The sequence below is a fragment of the Ornithorhynchus anatinus genome, chromosome 5 (genome assembly GCF_004115215.2).
Source record: "Ornithorhynchus anatinus isolate Pmale09 chromosome 5, mOrnAna1.pri.v4, whole genome shotgun sequence".
NCBI classification, from domain to species: domain Eukaryota; kingdom Metazoa; phylum Chordata; class Mammalia; order Monotremata; family Ornithorhynchidae; genus Ornithorhynchus; species Ornithorhynchus anatinus.
Genome location: NC_041732.1, coordinates 104,418,568 through 104,436,102, shown reverse-complemented (window position 1 = coordinate 104,436,102; position 17,535 = coordinate 104,418,568). Strand labels below are relative to the sequence as shown.

At 57.4% G+C, this 17,535-nt stretch overlaps 1 protein-coding gene across 2 annotated transcripts in view; it reads right to left on the bottom strand.

The window, feature by feature from the left end:
• Positions 1 to 314: 314 nt before the first annotated feature.
• GFPT1 (glutamine--fructose-6-phosphate transaminase 1) overlaps positions 315 to 17,535 on the bottom strand; it is a 107,430-nt gene continuing 90,209 nt past the window's right edge. For both annotated transcript variants that reach the window (XM_029066395.2, XM_029066397.2), the window contains 5 exons: positions 11,423 to 11,537; positions 8,643 to 8,770; positions 5,001 to 5,168; positions 2,459 to 2,620; positions 315 to 659 (listed from right to left, as the gene is read on the bottom strand). In XM_029066395.2, coding sequence (XP_028922228.1) covers positions 615 to 659; positions 2,459 to 2,620; positions 5,001 to 5,168; positions 8,643 to 8,770; positions 11,423 to 11,537 — 618 coding nt within the window. In that variant the 3' untranslated portion in view covers positions 315 to 614. The remainder of the gene's footprint in view (positions 660 to 2,458; positions 2,621 to 5,000; positions 5,169 to 8,642; positions 8,771 to 11,422; positions 11,538 to 17,535) is intronic.

The following is a 17,535-nucleotide window of genomic DNA, read 5'->3' as shown; positions in this document are numbered from 1 at the left end:
TTTCACCCGCGAGTCAAGGCTTCTGCTTTTACAGATTCAGGCAAAGACCAAAGAGAACCCTATTTACACCTCAGAGAAAATCAGAGCAGCACGACCGAGGGACCGTCAGCTCGTCGTGGGCAGGGAATGTCGCGTCTGGAATAGTGTTCTACGGTACCTTCCCAGGCGCCCAGCATAGAGCTCTGCCTACAGGAAGCGCCCAATAAATACAACCCACCGATTCACCGATCCGATCAAAGCTCAATTCATCTTCCAGACGCGGGCGGACGTTAGGACGGGCTTTAGGCCTTTCAAATACACGACCGTCCCGTCGGTCTGAAGGAATAAAGGACGATAACCACCGGCGATTTAATTGAACCCAACCCTTTCGGGCGGAGACGCAGGGAGCTCAGAAACTAAACGTTTGGCGATCTTTAAAGAAGCTCCTCGTTTCGAACCCCTTTCGATTTCGGCAAAATAAGCGGGACTTCCACAGACTAGAAAATGGAATCGTCGACGGCAAACGAGGGATCTCCAAAACAAGGTGGAAAGAGGTGACTCTAGAAATCAAGTTCTTTCGGTACCAAAAGACTGTCTTTCCTCGTCTTTGGCCCCTCGGGGTTTCCGTCGCTCTTTTACTCCACGGTAACCGATTTGGCCAGATTTCTTGGAAAATCAACCTGTAGGGGAAAAACGACAAAGACAACCGTTTCAAAAAGAGTTCTTTTTTTTTTTTTTAAAACTCAAGAAACGCTCTCCGGCAGCACACTGGACCCTGGATTTCGTTCTCGGAGCTCACGTCGCGCTTATAATAACGATCGTGGTATCCGGTAAGCGCTTATGACGTGCCGGGCACCGGATTAAGCGACGGGGTGGATCCGGGCTAATGGGACACACTCCCTGCCCCACGTGGGGTTCGCCGTCTCAATCCCCGTTTTACGGATGAGGGAACCGAGGCCCGGACGAGTGAAGCGACTTGCCCGAGATCACCCGGCGGACAAGTGGCGGAGGCGGGATTAGAACCCACGACCTTCTGGCTATCACGTTGGGACGGTCTCCGCTTTTCGGGGTCGCGTCCCAGCCACCCGGAAGACTCCTGGGGAGGCTCTCTGGGGGAGGCCCTGACGCCAGGGAGCATCTTAATCAATAGTTTTTCACTCACCGAGTGCCTCACCCTCTCTCAGGGCGGCACCCGGAGAGTTTCCAGGCCTCCGCCGGTCCCGGCTACGGGAGGGAGAGCGGAGCGGAGGCCCGGCCGGGAACCGGTGGCCGGCGAGGGGCGGCCCGGCGGCTACGGGCCCGAAACTCCCCCGCGCCGGGCGGCCCGGGAGAGGGTCGAGGGCGGAGACCGCAGCTGACCGCGCGGAAGGCGGCGACGGTCAACCGCTGCCCCGTTTTTCCCCGGAAAACTCTGCGGATCCACGGCCGGAACGACGGCGGATGTAGAACGGGGCCTTCCGGGAGAGGTGGGGCCGTGGCGGCGCGATGGGTCGGACACGACTCGACGGCGTAAGATGACTGAGTGTCTGTGGGCAGAGCACTGTACTGAGGGCGCTTGGGAGCGTCCAATAAAGTAGACACGGTCCCTGCTTTCCAGGAACTCACAGTCAACTCTGTGCAAAGCACTGGACTGAGCACTTGGAAGACCACCCACCCAGAGACGCAGCCTGCCCTAGCGGGTAGAGCCCGGGCCCGGGAGTCAGAGGGTCGTGGGTTCTAATCCCGGCTCTGCCACTTGTCAGCTGTGTGACCCTGGGCAAGTCACCTCACTTCTCTGGGCCTCAGTTTCCTCATCTGTCAAATGGGGATGAAGACCGGGAGCCCCAGGGACAACCCGATGAGCCGGTATCTCCCCCAGCGCTTAGAACGGTGCTTGGCACACAGTAAGCGCTTAACACATACCATCATCGTCATTGTTATTACCTCGTATCTCCCCCAGGGCTCAGAAGAGTGCTTGGCACATAGCGAGCGCTTAACAAATACCATCATCATCATCATCTCGGATCTCCCCCCAGCGCTCACACCGGTGCTTGGCACATAGCGAGCGCTTAACAAATACCAACGTCATCACCATCTCGGATCTCCCCCAGCGCTCACACCAGTGCTTGGCACACAGTAAGCGCTTAACAAACACCATCATCATCACCGTCATTACCTCGGATCTCCCCCAGCGCTCACAAGGCAAGCGCTTAACAGACACTAGACCGCGCAGCCCGTCGTGGGGTAGGGCTGGTCTCCCTCTCCGTTCCCAACTTTACTTTCCAAGCGCTCCGTCCAGTGCTCTGCACACAGTAAGCGCTCAAGGAATACGAGCGAACGTGACCCCGGCGTCCCTGCCGGCGTCAGAACCCGCATCTTCCCCAGAGCTCCCAGCAGTGCCCGGCGCCTGAGGGGTCCCGTCGCCTTCCCCCCGGCGACACCCTCCCGGGCGGCTCGGCCCAGCGCCCCGCGCGGAGCGGGCGCCGCGGAGGCCGCTTACGTCGTAGCCTCTGAGGACGGCGAGGTGAAAGGCGAGGAGCTGCAAGGGGATGACGCTGAGGATTCCCTGAAGGCAGTCCACCGAATGGGGGACCTTAATCGTCCGCTTCGTGTTCTTGATGGTTTCGCTGTCTTCCTTGTCGCAGATCACCACGGGCCGGCCCTGGGGCGAACGGACAGGGCCCCGGGGCCGGTCGGTCGTCGGACGGGAGGGACGCCCTCTCTCCCGGAGAAATCTCCGCCCCGCCCTTCCCGTTTCGCCTCCCCGCTCGAATAAAAGCCGCCCCCCGCCCCCGGTTCTCATCACGCGCCGGGCCCACGCTGAGCGCCGGCGGGGTTGGATTCGGGCCTCGTCCTTCCCCCGCGATCTCCCCCTCTAAGCCCCTCGCGGGGAGGGATCGCTCACACTTCCCCCCCCGTTCCATAATAATGATAATGATTTGGGGATCCGTTAAGCGCTTACTACGTGCTGAGCTCTACTGAAATCTCACCTCCTCCATGACGCCTTCCCGGACTGAGCCTTCCCTTTCCCTCTGCCCCCCCCCTCCCCGTCGCCCCGACTCCCTCCCTCTGCTCTTCCCCCTTCCCCTCCCCACAGCGCTTGGGTCTATTTTTATATATATTATTTATTACTCTATTTATTTTATTAACAACGTGCCTGTATCTATGATTCTACTTACCTATTTTGATGCTATCGACGCCTGTCTACTTGTTTCGCTTTTCCGTCTCCCCCGTTCAGACCGGGAGCCCGTCGTTGGGCAGGGACGGTCTCTATCTGTTGCCCGACTGTCCATCCCGAGCGCTCAGTCCAGTGCTCTGCACATAGTAAGCGCTCGACAGATGCGACCGAATGAACGACTGAACATCTACCTCTCTAATTCTATTTATTCCCACTGATGTTATTGATGCCAGTTTCCTTGTTTTGCCGTCCGCCTCCCCTCTTCTAGACTGTCAGCCCATCTGGGGCCAGGAGACCGTGAGCCCGTTGTCGGGTAGGGATCGCCTCTCCCTGTTGCCCAACCGTGCGTTCCAAGCGTTGAGTACAGTGCTCCGCACACAGTAAGCGCTCAATAAATACCATTAAATGAATGAACGAATGGTCTCTCTCTGCTGCTGAACTGTACTAATAACGTTGGTATTTGTTAAGCGCTTACTATGTGCAGAGCACTGTTCTGAGCGCTGGGGTAGACACAGGGGAATCGGGTCGTCCCATGTGGGCGCTTAGTACAGCACACAGTAAGCCCTCAATAAATTCGACTGAATGAATGAATCCCAACTCCAGTCAGTTAATGGTATTTACTGAGCGCTTACTGTGCGCAGAGCGCTATACTGAGCGCTCGGAAGAGTCCGCCAGATCAATACAGCAGACGCATTCCCCGCCCACGGCGAGCTTACGGTCTCGTAGAACCACAGACACGTTCCCTCAACGAGCTTCTGATCTACAGAGGGAGACAGACATTGCTAGAAATAAATGAATTACAGATACCAGTCAGTGAATTGCACGTATTGAGCGCTCGCCGCGTGCAGAACACTGTACTGAGCGCTTGGAAGAGTCCGCTAGATCGATACGACAGACACATTCCCCGCCCTCAACGAGCTTGGTCTAGAGAGGGAGACAGACATTAATAGAAATAAATGAATTACGGATACCAGTGTCAATCGCATGTATCGAGCGCTTACAGTGTGCAGAGCGCTGTACTAAGCGCTTGGAAGACTCCGAGAGATCAACAAGACAGACCCGTTCCCTCAACGAGCTTACGGTCTAGAGAGGGAGACGGACATTACTAGAGATAAATTCATTACGGATACCAGTCGGCGAATCGCACGTACTGAGCGCTCGCCGCGTGCAGAACACTGTACTAAGCGCTTGGAAGAGTCCGCTAGGTCGATACGACGGACACATTCCCGGCCCACAACGAGCTTACGTTCTAGAGGGGGAGATAGACATTAATAGAAATAAATGAATCAGGGATACCAGTCAATCGTACGTAGCGAGCGCTTGGGAGAGTCCAACCCGACAGTCCGACAGACACATCCCGCCCCCGAGACCTCGTTGCGGGCGGGGAATGCGGCCGTTTACTGCCGTACCGTCCTCTCCCCAGCGCTCTGCACACAGTAAGCGCTCCGTAAATACGGCCTAAGAATAACGTTGGTATTTCTTAAGCGCTCTGCACATAGTAAGCGCTTAACAAATACCAACATTATCATTATATATAAGCGCTGGGGGGGGGGGGGGGGGGGAGACAAGATAATCGAGTAGTCCCACGTGAGGCTCACAGCCTCCGTCCCCATCTTCCAGATGAGGCCCAGAGAAGGGAAGCGACTCGCCCGCGGTCACCCAGCCGAGCGGCGGGGCCGGCATTCGAACCCGTGACCTCCGACGTCCCCAGCCCGGGCTCTCTCCAGGGAGCCGCGCTGCTTCGAATGAGTTCCCCGCCCGCCGCGGGCTTCCGGTCTGGACCCTCCTCCGCCGGGCGGTCGGCCCGGCGCCCCGCGCGCGCCCGACGGACGTTGGGGTCGGCCCGCGCCCGGCGGGGGCTCACCTGGCGGGCCACCACTTGCTGAAAAGCGTTCTGGCACTTGGCGTAAGTGTGGTCCCTCATGATGATCATGATGACGGGCATCAGCTTGTCCACCAGCGCCAGCGGGCCGTGCTTCAGCTCCCCGGCCAGGATGCCCTCCGAGTGCATGTACGTGATCTCTTTGATCTTCTACGCGCCGGGGACACACGACGGCAGAGACGGAGAATCACAACGTCGGCATTTGTTAAAGCGCCGACGACGGGCCGGGCGCCGCTCTAAGCGCCGGGGGAGATCCGGGGTCATCGGGCCGGCCGCCGTGAGGCTCCCGGTCTTGGTCCCCATTCGACGGACGAGGGAACCGAGGCCCAGGGAAGTGAAGCGGCTCGCCCACGGTCACCCGGCTGACAGGTGGCGGGGCTGGGATTCGAACCCGTGACCTCCGACTCCCGAGCCGGGGCGCTTCCCCCGAGGTCGCAGGTTTTACGTCCCAACTGATAACACTAACAATGTCGGTATCTGTTGAGCGCTCACTACGTGCGGAGCACCGCTCTCAGCGCCGGGGGAGATCCGAGGTCATCGGGTCGTCCCACGCGGGGCTCACGGTCTTCAGCCCCATTTGACGGATGAGGGAACCGAGGCCCAGGGAAGTGAAGGGACTCGCCCACGGTCACCCGGCTGACAGGTGGCAGAGCCGGGATTCGAACCCACGACCCCTGACTCCCAAGCCCGGGCTCTTTCCGCTGAGCCACGCTGCTTCTCTACCGAAGGGGAGTCTAGCCCGCCCCTTCCGGGGCCAGACCCTCCCCCCAAGCACGGCGGAGGGGAAAATAACGATAATCCTGGTATCTGTTAAGCGCTGACTATGTGCCGGGACCAGTTCTGCTGTTCTACCGCTTCTTACAGAGAAGCAGCGCGGCTCAGTGGGGATAAGAGGGGCTCGCGAGTCAGAGGTCATGGGTTCTAATCCCGGCACCGCCACCTGTCATCTGGGTGACTGCGGGCGAGTCACTTCGCTTTTCTGGGCCTCAGTGACCTCATCTGGAAAATGGGGATGAAGACCGGGAGCCTCCCGTGGGACGACCCGATGACCCTGGATCTCCCCCGGCGCTTAGAACGGTGCTCTGCACAGAGTGAGCGCCTAACGAATACCGACGTTATCATTCTAATCCCGGCGATGCCGCTTGTCAGCTGTGCGACTTTGGACGAGTCACTTCACTTCTCTGGGCCTCAGTGACCTCGTCTGTCCAATGGGGCTGAAGACCGGGAGCCCCACGTGGGACAACCCGATGATCTTGTATCTCCCCCGGCGCTCGGGACAGGGCTTCGCACTTAGGAAGCGCTTAATAAATGCCGCCATCATCATTATTATTATTCTACGCGCTGGGGGAGATGCGAAGTAATCAGTTTGCCCCCCTTGGGGTTCACAGTCTTCAGCAATATTTTCCAGATGAGGGAACTGAGGCCCAGAGAAGTGAAGTGGCTTGGCCGAGGTCACGCAGCAGACGGGTGGCGGAGGCGGGATTAGAACCCACGACCCTCTGACTCCCAAGCCCGGGCTCTTGCCACTGAGCCGCGCTGCTCCCCTGTACGACGATAACGATGGATGGCTTTTGTTGGGCGCCTACTGTGTCCCGGGCACCGTTCTAAGCGCCGGGGTGGATCCAAACCGATGGGTTGGGACGTGATTACCATTAGGGTCTTTGCTAAGCGCTTACTATGTGCCCGGCACTCTACTAAGCGCTGGGTGGATCCAAGCAAATCAGGTTGGACCCGGTCCCTGTCCCCCGTGGGGCTCCCGCTCTCCGTCCCCGTTTGACAGATGAGGTCGCTGAGGCCCAGAGAAGTCAAGTGGCCCGCCCAAGGTCACACAGCAGACAAGTGGAGGAGCCAGGATTAGAACCCTTGACCTGCTGACTCCCAGGCCCGGGCTCCACCCACTGAGCCACGCTGCCTTCCCACAGCCCCTTTCCCCCGTGGGGCTGACGGTCTCCGTCCCCATTTGAGAAGCAGCGTGGTTCGGCGGAAGGGGCACGGGCTTTGGAGGCAGGGGTCATGGGTTCGAATCCCGGCTGGGCCACTTGGCAGCTGGGTGACTGTGGGCGAGTCACGTCACTTCACCTCTCGGTGCCTCAGTTCCCTCATCCGTAAAATGGGGATGAAGACCGTGAGCCCCACGGGGGACGACCGGATTCCCCCGTGCCTACCCCGGCGCTTAGAACAGTGCTCGGCACATGGTAAGCGCTTAACAGATACCCACACTGTTATTATTTGTCAGATGAGGGAACTGAGGCCCAGAATAATAATAACGATGATATCTGCTTAAGCGCCTACTATGCGCCAGGCACCGTACTAAGCGCTGGGGTGGATCCGAGCAAATCGGATTGGACACCGGCCCCGGCCCCCGTCAGGCTCAAGGTCTCCTCCCCATTTGTCAGATGAGGGAACAGAGGCACTAATAATCGTGGTGTTTCATATTAATGATAACTAAATAAACTGTGGTATCTGTTAAGCGCTTATTATGTGCAAAGCACTGTTCTAAGCGCTGGGCGACACAAGGTGATCAGGTTGTCCCACGTGGGGGGGTCACAGTTTTACGGGGCTCGGTGGAAAGAGTCCGGGCTTTGGAGTCAGAGGTCATGGGTTCGAATCCCGGCTCTGCCCCTCGGCAGCTGGGTGACTGTGGGCGAGTCGCTTCACTTCTCTGCGCCTCCGTGACCTCATCCGTAAAGTGGGGGTGAAGACTGTGAACCTCACGTGGGACAACCCGATGCCCCTGAGTCTACCCCAGCGCTTAGAACAGTGCTCTGCACATAGTAAGCGCTTAACAAATACCAACATTATTATTATTATTATTATTATTATTAATCCCCACTTGACAGACGAGGTCACTGAGGCACAGAGAAGTGAAACGACTTGCCCAAGGTCACACAGCTGACTAGTGGCGGAGCGGGGATGAGAACCCGTGACCTCTGACTCCCAAGCCCGCGCTCTTTCCACTGAGCCGCGCTGCTTCTCTAATAATGATAATGATGGGGGTATTTGTTAAGCGCTTCCTGGGCGCCAGGCACCGTTCTAAGCGCCGGGGTGGATCCAGGCAAATCGGAGCGGACACGGTCCCCGTCCCCGTGGGGCTGACAATCTCCACCCCCCGTTTTCCAGATGAGGTCACTGAGGCCCAGAGAAGTGAAGCGACTCGCCCAGGGGCACCCAGCAGACAAGTGGCCGAGCCGGCACTCGAACCCGCCACTGACTCTCCTCTCCCCGAAACCAGGATAATCGACCGCGCTCGTCCAGGGGAGGGAAAGGAGCTGGGAATTCGTTTTCCTTGGAATAACGTCGGTATCCGTTAAGCGCTTACCACGTGCCGAGCACCGTTCTGAGCGCTGGGGGAGACACGGGGGAAGCAGGCTGTCCGACGTGGGCCTCCCGGTCTCCATCCCCACGTTACAGATGAGGTCACCGAGGCCCGGAGAAGCGAAGTGACTCGCCCGCGGTCACCCGGCTGACAAGTGGCCGCGCCGGGAGTCGAACCCATGACCCCGGACTCCAAAGCCCGGGCTCTCCTCACTGAGCCAAGGGGCCGGGTCTCCCCCGGGGCCCGTTCCCGGCTGAGCCGAGTGCGGGATGGGGGCCGGGAAGACCGGGGGGCCCCCCCATCCTTACCAGCGCTCCTTCCAGGCACGTGGCGTAGTGATAACCCCGGCCCATGATGAGGACGGACTTCTGATGATACAGCTCGGTGGCCAGCTTCTGAATCTCGTCGTCCATGCTCAGCACTTCCTTGATGAGATCTGCTCGGAAGAAGAAGAAGAATAATAATAATGATAATAATGATAAACAATCACCGAGCCCTTACTATCTGCCAAGCACTGCTCTGAGCTGGTATTGGTTAATGCTGGTATTTGCTAAGCGCTTACTATGTGCAGAGCACCGTTCTAAGCGCTGAGGTAGAGACAGGGTCATCAAGTTGTCCCACGTGAGGCTCCCAGTTAATCCCCATTTTACAGATGAGGGAATTTAGGCCCAGAGAAGTGAAGTGACTCGCCCACAGTCACACAGCTGACGAGTGGCGCAGCTGGGATTCGAACCCAGGACCTCCGACTCCCAAGCTCGGGCTCTTTCCGCTGAGCCACGCTGCTCCCCGACTACGGGCTTCACGCTACGTGCCAGGCTGAAGGGAGATGATAGTAGTGTCGGTATCCGTTAAGCGCTTACTCTGTGCCCAGCACCGTTCTAAGCGCCGGGGGAGGTACGGGGTCATCGGGTCGTCCCACGTGAGGCTCCCGGTCTTCATCCCCACTTTACAGATGAGGTGAGGCCCAGAGAAGTGAAGTGACCTGCCCACGGTCACACAGCTGACAAGGGGCAGGGCCGCGATTCGAACCCATGACCTCTGACTCCCGAGCCCGGGCCCTTTCCGCTGAGCCGCGCTACAGTAACAACAACAACAGTATTCATTAAGCGCTTACTACGTGCCGAGCGCTGTTCTAAGCGACGATGGGCTTCACGCTACGTGCCAGGCTGAGCGGAGATGATAATAATGTTGGGATCTGTTAAGCGCTTACTACATACTTACTGCATAAGCGCCCAGTCTTAATCCCCATTTTCCAGACGGGGTGACCGAGGCCCAGAGAAGTGAAGTGACTTGACCAAGGTCAAGAGAAGCTCTAGAGAAGCAGCGTGGCTCAGTGGAAAGAGCACGGGCTTGGGAGTCAGAGGTCATGAGTTCGAATCCCGGCTCTACCACTTGTCAGCTGGGTGACTGTGGGCGAGTCGCTTCACTTCTCTGTGCCCCGGTTACCTCATCTGCCAAACGGTGATTAACTGTGAGCCTCACGTGGGACGACCCGATGACCCCGTATCTCCCCCAGCGTTTAGAACGGTGCTCGGCACATACTAAGCGCTTAACAGATACCAACATTATTAAGGTCACACAGCAGACAAAGGGCAGAGCCGGGATGACAACCCCAAAGTCTTCTGCCCCCCCAAGCCTGGGCTATAATAATAATAATAAGAGAAGCAGCGTGGCTCAGTGGAAAGAGCCCGGGCTTGGGATTCCGAGGTCATGGGTTCGAATCCCGGCTCCGCCACTTGTCAGCTGGGTGACTGTGGGCGAGTCGCTTCACTTCTCTGGGCCTCAGTTCCCTCATCTGCAAAATGGGGATTAAGACCGTGAGCCCCACGTGGGACAACCCGATGACCCTGCGTCTCCCCCAGCGCTTACAACGGTGCTCTGCACATAGTAAGCGCTTAACAAATCCCAACATTATTATTAACGCTAGTATTTAAGCCCTTACTATGTGCGAAGCACCGCTCTAAGCAGTGAGGTAGATACAAGTCCATCGGATCGGACCCAGTCCCTGTCCCCCGTGGGGCTCCCGGTCTCCGTCCCCATTTTCCAGATGAGGGAACTGAGGCCCAGAGAAGTGAAGGGACCTGCCAAAGGTCACCCAGCAGACAAGCGGCGGAGCCGGGATTAGAACCCGGGACCTTCTGACTCCCAGGCCCGGGCTCTACCCCTCCACCAGGCCGCTTCTCGCTGGCCACAGCGTCAGAGGACCTAAGCCCGTTGTGGGCAGGGAATGTGTCCGTTTATTGTTAAATTGTCCTCTCCTAAGTGCTTAGAACAGTGCTCCGCACCCGGTACGCAACGAGTGACTCGATGGGCGACAATCCCGTCAATGGGCAGGGACTGTCTCTATCTGTTGCCGTACTGTACGTTGCGAGCGCTCAGTCCAGTGCTCTGCACATGGTACGCGCTCAATAAATACTATTGAATGAATGAACTGAATGTACTGTACATTGCAAGCGCTTAGTCCAGCGCTCTGCACATAGCAAGCGCTCAATAAATACTACTGAATGAATAAATTGAATGAATTGTCCATTGCAAGCGCTTAGTCCCGCGCTCTGCACATAGCAAGCGCTCAATAAATACAATTGAATGAATGAATTCAATGAATTGTCCACTGCAAGCGCTTAGTCCAGCGCTCTGCACATAGTAAGCGCTCAATAAATACAATTGAATGAATGAACTGAATGAATTGTCCATTGCAAGTGCTTAGTCCAGTGCTCTGCACATAGGAAGCGCTCAATAAATACTATTGAGTGAATGAATTGAATGAACTGTCCATTGCAAGCGCTTAGTCCAGTGCTCTGCACATAGGAAGCGCTCAGTAAATATTATTGAATGAACTGAATGAATTGTCCATTGCAAGCGCTTAGTCCAGCGCTCTGCACATAGTAAGCGCTCAATAAATACTACTGAATGAACCGAATGAACTGCACATTGCAATCGCTTAGTCCAGCGCTCTGCACATAGTAAGCGCTCAATAAATACTACTGAATGAATGACCCGAATGAATTGCACATTGCAAGCGCTTAGTCCAGTGCTCAGCACATAGGAAGCGCTCAGTAAATACGATTGAAGGAATGCATCGAGGTACCTGGCAGCCCTTTCAAGCCGCGCATTATTTCTTTGCGTCTTTCTTGCATCGAAATTCTGTCGTCGCACATCATGAGGGCGAACATCACCAGGGACACAAACTGGCTGGTGTAGGCCTGAAAGACAGAGGAAAAACAAACAACAATTTGTGGTCAAATGATTTAGAAAAAAAAAATATTGTGCGGAATGAAAGCCAAGAGCTAAGGACAAATCCCAAATGTGCTTTTTGGTTGGGCTTTTTTTTATGGCGCTTATAAAGCGTTTACTATGTGCAAGGCGCATTTATTAGGCGTTTACTACATGTAAGGCACCGGAGGAGATACAATAATAACGATGATGGCATTTGTGAAGCGCTCACTAGGTGCAGAGCACCGTTCTAAGCGCTGGGGGAGATACAGGGTCATCAGGTCGTCCCACGTGAGGCTCCCAGTCTTCATCCCCATTTTACAGATGAGGGAACTGAGGCCCAGAGGAGTGAAGTGACTCGCCCACAGTCCCACAGCTGACAAGTAGCGGAGCCGGGAGTCGAACCCAGGACCTCTGACTCCGAAGCCCGGGCTCTTTCCACCGAGCCACGCTGCTACAAGCTAATCAGGTTGTCTGTTCAGCGCTTACTATTCGATAGGCACTGTATTAAGCGCTGGGGCGGATCCAAGCAAATCGGGTTGGACGCAGGCCCCGTCCCCCGTGGGGCTCGCGGTCTCCATCCCCATTTGACAGATGCGGGGACTGAGGCCCAGAGCAGGGGAGTGACTTACCCAAGGTCACCCATTCATTCATTCGTTCATTCAATTGGATTGATTGAGCGCTTACCCTGTGCAGATTACTGTAATAATAATAATAACGATGGCATCTATTAAGCGCTATGTGGAAAGCACTGTTCTAAGCGCTGGGGAGGATACAAGGTGATGAGGTTGTCCATTCATTCATTCATTCAATAGTATTTATTGAGCGCTTACTATGTGCAGAGCACTGTACTAAGCGCTTGGGACGAACAAGTCGGCAACAGATAGAGACGGTCAATGCCGTTTGAGGGGCTCACGGTCCGATCGGGGGAGACGGACGGACGAGAACGACGGCGATAGATAGAGTCGAGGGGAAGGACGTCTCGTAAAAACGATGGCGACTGAATAGGATCGAGGCGAAGTACAATTCATCGACAAAATAAATAGGGCAACGGAAATATATACAGTCGAGCGGACGAGTACGGTGCCGTGGGGATGGGAAGGGAGAGGTGGAGGAGCGGAGGGAAAAGGGGAAAAAGAGGGTTTAGCTGCGGAGAGGTAAAGGGGGGACGGCAGAGGGAGTAGAGGGGGAAGAGGAGCTCAGTCCGGGAAGGCCTCTCGGAGGAGGTGAGTTTGAAGTAGGGTTTCGAAGAGGGAAAGAGAATCGGTTCGGCAGAGGCGAGGAGGGAGGGCGTTCCGGGACCGCGGGAGGACGCGGCCCGGGGGTCGACGGCGGGACGGGCGAGACCGAGGGACGGCGAGGAGGTGGGCGGCGGAGGAGCGGAGCGTGCGGGGCGGGCGGTGGAAAGAGAGAAGGGAGGAGAGGTGGGAGGGGGCGAGGGGACGGAGAGCCTCGAAGCCTAGAGTGAGGAGATTTTGTTTGGAGCGGAGGTCGACGGGCGACCACCGGAGTTGTTTAAGAAGGGGAGTGACGGGCCCAGATCGTTTCTGGAGGAAGATGAGCCGGGCGGCGGAGTGAAGGATAGACCGGAGCGGGGCGAGAGAGGAGGGAGGGAGGTCGGAGAGAAGGCCGACACGGTAGTCTAGCCGGGATACGACGAGAGCCCGAAGCGGTAAGTTAGCCGTCTGGGTGGAGAGGAGAGGGCGGATCCCGGCGATATCGTAGAGGTGAGACCGGCGGGTCTCGGTGACGGATAGGACGCGCGGGGTGAACGAGAGGGACGAGTCGAGGACGACACCGAGATCGCGGGCCCGAGAGACGGGAAGGACGGTCGCGCCATCGACGGTGATAGAGAAGTCCGGGAGAGGACCGGGTTCGGGAGGGAAGACGAGGAGCTCGGTCTCGCTCGTGTCGAGTTTTAGGCGGCGGGCCGACATCCGGGTGGAGACGTCCCGGAGGCGGGAGGAGATGCGAGCCCGAAGGGAGGGGGAGAGGACGGGGGCCGTGGGGCTCACGGTCTCCATCCCCATTTGACAGATGAGGGGACTGAGGCCCAGAGCAGGGAGGTGACTTGCCCAAGGTCACCCCTTCATTCGTTCAATTGTATTGATTGGGCACTTGGGAGGATACGAAGTGATCGGGTTGTCCCCCGTGGGGCTCCCGGTCTTCATCCCCATTTTCCAGATGAGGTCACTGACGCTCCGAGAAGTGAAGTTACTTACCCAAGGTCGGACAGATACGAAGCGGCGGAGCCGGGATCTGAACCCATGACCTCTGACTCCCAAGCCCGGGCTCTTTCCGCTGAGCCACTGTACTAAGCACTGGGGTGGACCCAAGCAAATTGGGTTGGACGCAGGCCCTGTCCCCCCACTGGGGCTCACAGTCTCCATCCTCATTTGACAGATGAGGGGACTGAGGCCCAGAGAAGCCAAGTGACTTGCCCAAGGTCACACAGCAGACAAGCGGCGGAGCGGGGATTAGAACCCGGGACTCACTCACTGACTCCCTCTCCTCGCCCCCAAGAGCTGAGAGCCATCGAATGGATGCATGCGAATGGGAAGCAGCGTGGCTCAGTGGCAAGAGCCCAGGCTTGGGAATCGGAGGTCATGGGTTCGACTCCCGGGCTCTGCCGCTTGTCAGCTGGGTGACTGTGGGCGAGTCCCTTCAGTTCTCAGCGCCTCAGTTGCCTCATCTGTAAAATGGGGACGAAGACCGTGAGCCTCACATGGGACAACCCGATGACCCTGATTCTCCCCCAGCGCTTCCGACAGTGCTCTGCACAGAGTAAGCGCCGAACAGATAGATACCCACATTATCATTATTATTACTTAATGGCAGAATTGCCGACATCTCCCGGCTCCACCTCTCTCCTGCTCAGTGACCTTGGACAGGTCCTTTCGCTTCTCTCTGCCTCAGTTTCCTCCACTCCAAAATGGGGTTTATGTACCCGATCCCCCCTCCCTTAGACGGAGCGCTCCAGGTGGGACAGGGTCTGGGTCCAGCTGGATTATCTCGCACCTTCCGCAGTGCTTGGGGCAGTGTTTGGCACAATATAGGCTCTTAACTACCATTATTGCGGTAACATCAACAGTGATTGTGGTGTTTGGGTCATCGTCCTGTTGGGCGTCTATTAGCGATGATTACTCTTGTACAGTCTCCCCGTAGGGACTCAGCAGGGCTTGGCGGAAAGAACCCAGGCCTGGGAGTCAGAAGGACCTGGATTCGAATCCCGGCTCCGCCACTTATCCGCAGCGTGACCTCGGGCAAGTCACTTCTCGACGCCTCAGTTCCCCCGTCCGCAAAATGGGGATTCGATCCCTGTCCTCCCTTCTCTTCCATAATAACAGTAATACTAATGGTGCTATTTGTTAAGCGCTTGCTATGTGCAGAACACTGTTCTAAGCGCTGGGGGCGATACAGGGTCATCGGGTTGTCCCACGTGGGGCTCACGGTCTTCATCCCCATTTTCCAGATGAGGGAACTGAGGCCCAGAGAAGTGAAGCGACTCGCCCAGTCACCCGGCTGACAAGCGGCGGAGCCGGGATTCGAACCCACGACCTCCGACTCCCAGGCCCGGGCTCTTCCCACTGAGCCACGCTGCTTCTCATCTTTAGACCGTAAGCCCCATGTGGGACCTGATTATCTTTCGTTCATTCAGTGGTGTTTACTGAGCGCTTACTGTGTGCAGAGCACTGTACTAAGCGTTTGGAGAGTACAATTGGACAACAGATAGAGACGATCCCTGCCCAACAACGGGCTCACGGTCCCGAAGACTGTGCATCATCTATCTACCCCAGCACTTGGTACAATGCTTGACAAACATCACAATTAGTGTTATTATTAGTGATCACCCTTAATCATTACCAACACTAACTCTGTGGCATTTGTATGATATCGTTACTGACGACGACGATTCTTTGTGTACGTCTCCAAGATTTCCTTTTTTACAGATTATTTCTACTAATAAGTGACTTGCCCACAGCCACACGGCTGACAAGTGGAGGAGCTAGGATTCGAACCCATGACCTCCGCCTCCCAAGCCCGGCCTCGTGCCACCGAGCCACGCTGCTTCCGGTGGGGGGGTTTCTTTTGGATGCGGAGGTGGATGGGCAACCGCTGGAGTTTCTTCGGGGGCGGGGTGACAAATCCTGCACGTTTCCAGAGAAAAGGGATCCCAGCGGGAGAGTGAAAGAGGGACTGGGGTGGGGAGAGACAGGAGGCTGAAGCGGGAATCCGGGAGGGAGCGGAAGAGCGACGCGGTAGCGGTTTGGAGACGAGAGGGCGAATTTTAGCGGCGGTGTGAAGGTGGGAGAGACGGGATTTAGTGACGGGTTGAATACGTGGGTTGAAGGAGAAAGAGGAGTCAAGGGTAAGGCCAGGGTTGCCGGCCTGGGAGACGGGAAGGACGGTGGTGTCGTCTACGGGGATGGGAAAAGTCAGGGGAAGGGCAGGGTTTGGGTGGGAAGATGTGTTTTGGACACGTTAAGTCTGAGGTGACGCGAGGACGTCCGAATAGAGGTGTCTCGAAGGCAGGAGGAGGCGCGAGACTGCAGAGAGGGAGAGAGATCGGGGGAGGAGATGGAGAGTTGGGAATCATCTATTTGGATTTAGTTGTAGATTTGGGTGCAGATGGGGAATAGAAGGGGATCCAGAACTGAACCAGTGAGGGGGACGGAGGCGGAGCCCGAAAAAGAGACCGAGATGGAGCGGCCGGGGACAGAGGAGGAAAACGAGGAGAGGATCGGTGTCGGCGAAGCCCAAGTTGGATAATTTTTCCGGGAGGAGGGGGCGGTCCACGGAGGTCGAGGAGGATGAGGATGGAGTAGAAGCCGTTGGATTCGGCGAGGAGGAGCTCGTCGGTGACCTTTGAGGGGGCCGTTTCTGTGGAGGGAAGGGGGCCGAAGCCGGATCGGAGGGGGGCCGGGAGAGAATCGGAGGAGGAGAGGGATTCGACACAGCGGGTGGAGACGACTCGCTCCCGGAGTCTGGAGAGGAAGGGGGGGGGGGGGAGGGAGATGGGGAGATCACCGGAGGGAGCCGTGGAGTCGAGGGTTTCCCGGGGTTTTTTTAGGTTCAGTCATTCGTTCGGTCGTATTCAGTGAGCGCTTACCGTGTGCAGAGCACCGCACTAAGCGCTGGGGAGAGGACAATTCAGATTTACGGGAGACGTGGGCACGTACGCCCTCACCCCCCCCCCCCCCCCCCGCCAGGGCGGAGGAACTCTCCGACCGGTCGTGGCCGGGTCTGCCCGTTTTGGGCCGGGCGTGAGAGCTGTCGCTGAACCTCCTCGGCCCCTCTTCACCCCCCGGAGCTGAAGGAGGGAGTTGGGGGGAGGTAGGAGAAGGGGAGACTGACAGACGGACAAAACCCCAGCCTTTAACTGCAGCCTGGCCTCGCGGCATGGTCTTGGGCCCTCCTTCATCGCACCCCAAGGAACGGCCTCCCTTCCCTCTTTCTTTCCCTCCTTCCTTCCCTCCCTCCCTCCCCGTCCCTCACGGGCTCCCCCGTGCCCCGGAGAGGAGACCCCCATCCCATCCTGCTTCCCCCCACCCCGGCGAGGAGACCCCCATCCCATCCTGGTTTCCCCGCCCCAGCCAGGAGACCCCCATCCCGTCCTGCTTTCCCCAAAACCAGCGAGGCGATCCCGTTCCCGGCTTGCTTCCCCCCACCCCGGCGACGAGACCCCCATCCCATCCCGGTTTCCCCACCCCAGCCAGGAGACCCCCACCCCGGCCTGCTCTCCCCCAAACCAGGGAGGAGACCACCCCCGAACCCCATTTCCCATTCCCTGCCTCAGCGGGGAGGCCTCGCCCCATCCTGCTTCCCCCAACCCCGGCAGGAACGAGACCATCCCCTGCAGCCTGAGCCTTTCTAGACCCTCAGAAAACCTCAAAATAACAACCATGGTATTTATTAAGCACTTACTACCTGCCGAGCACCGTTCTGAGCGCTGAGGTGATCGGGTGGTCCCACGTGGGGCTCGCGGTC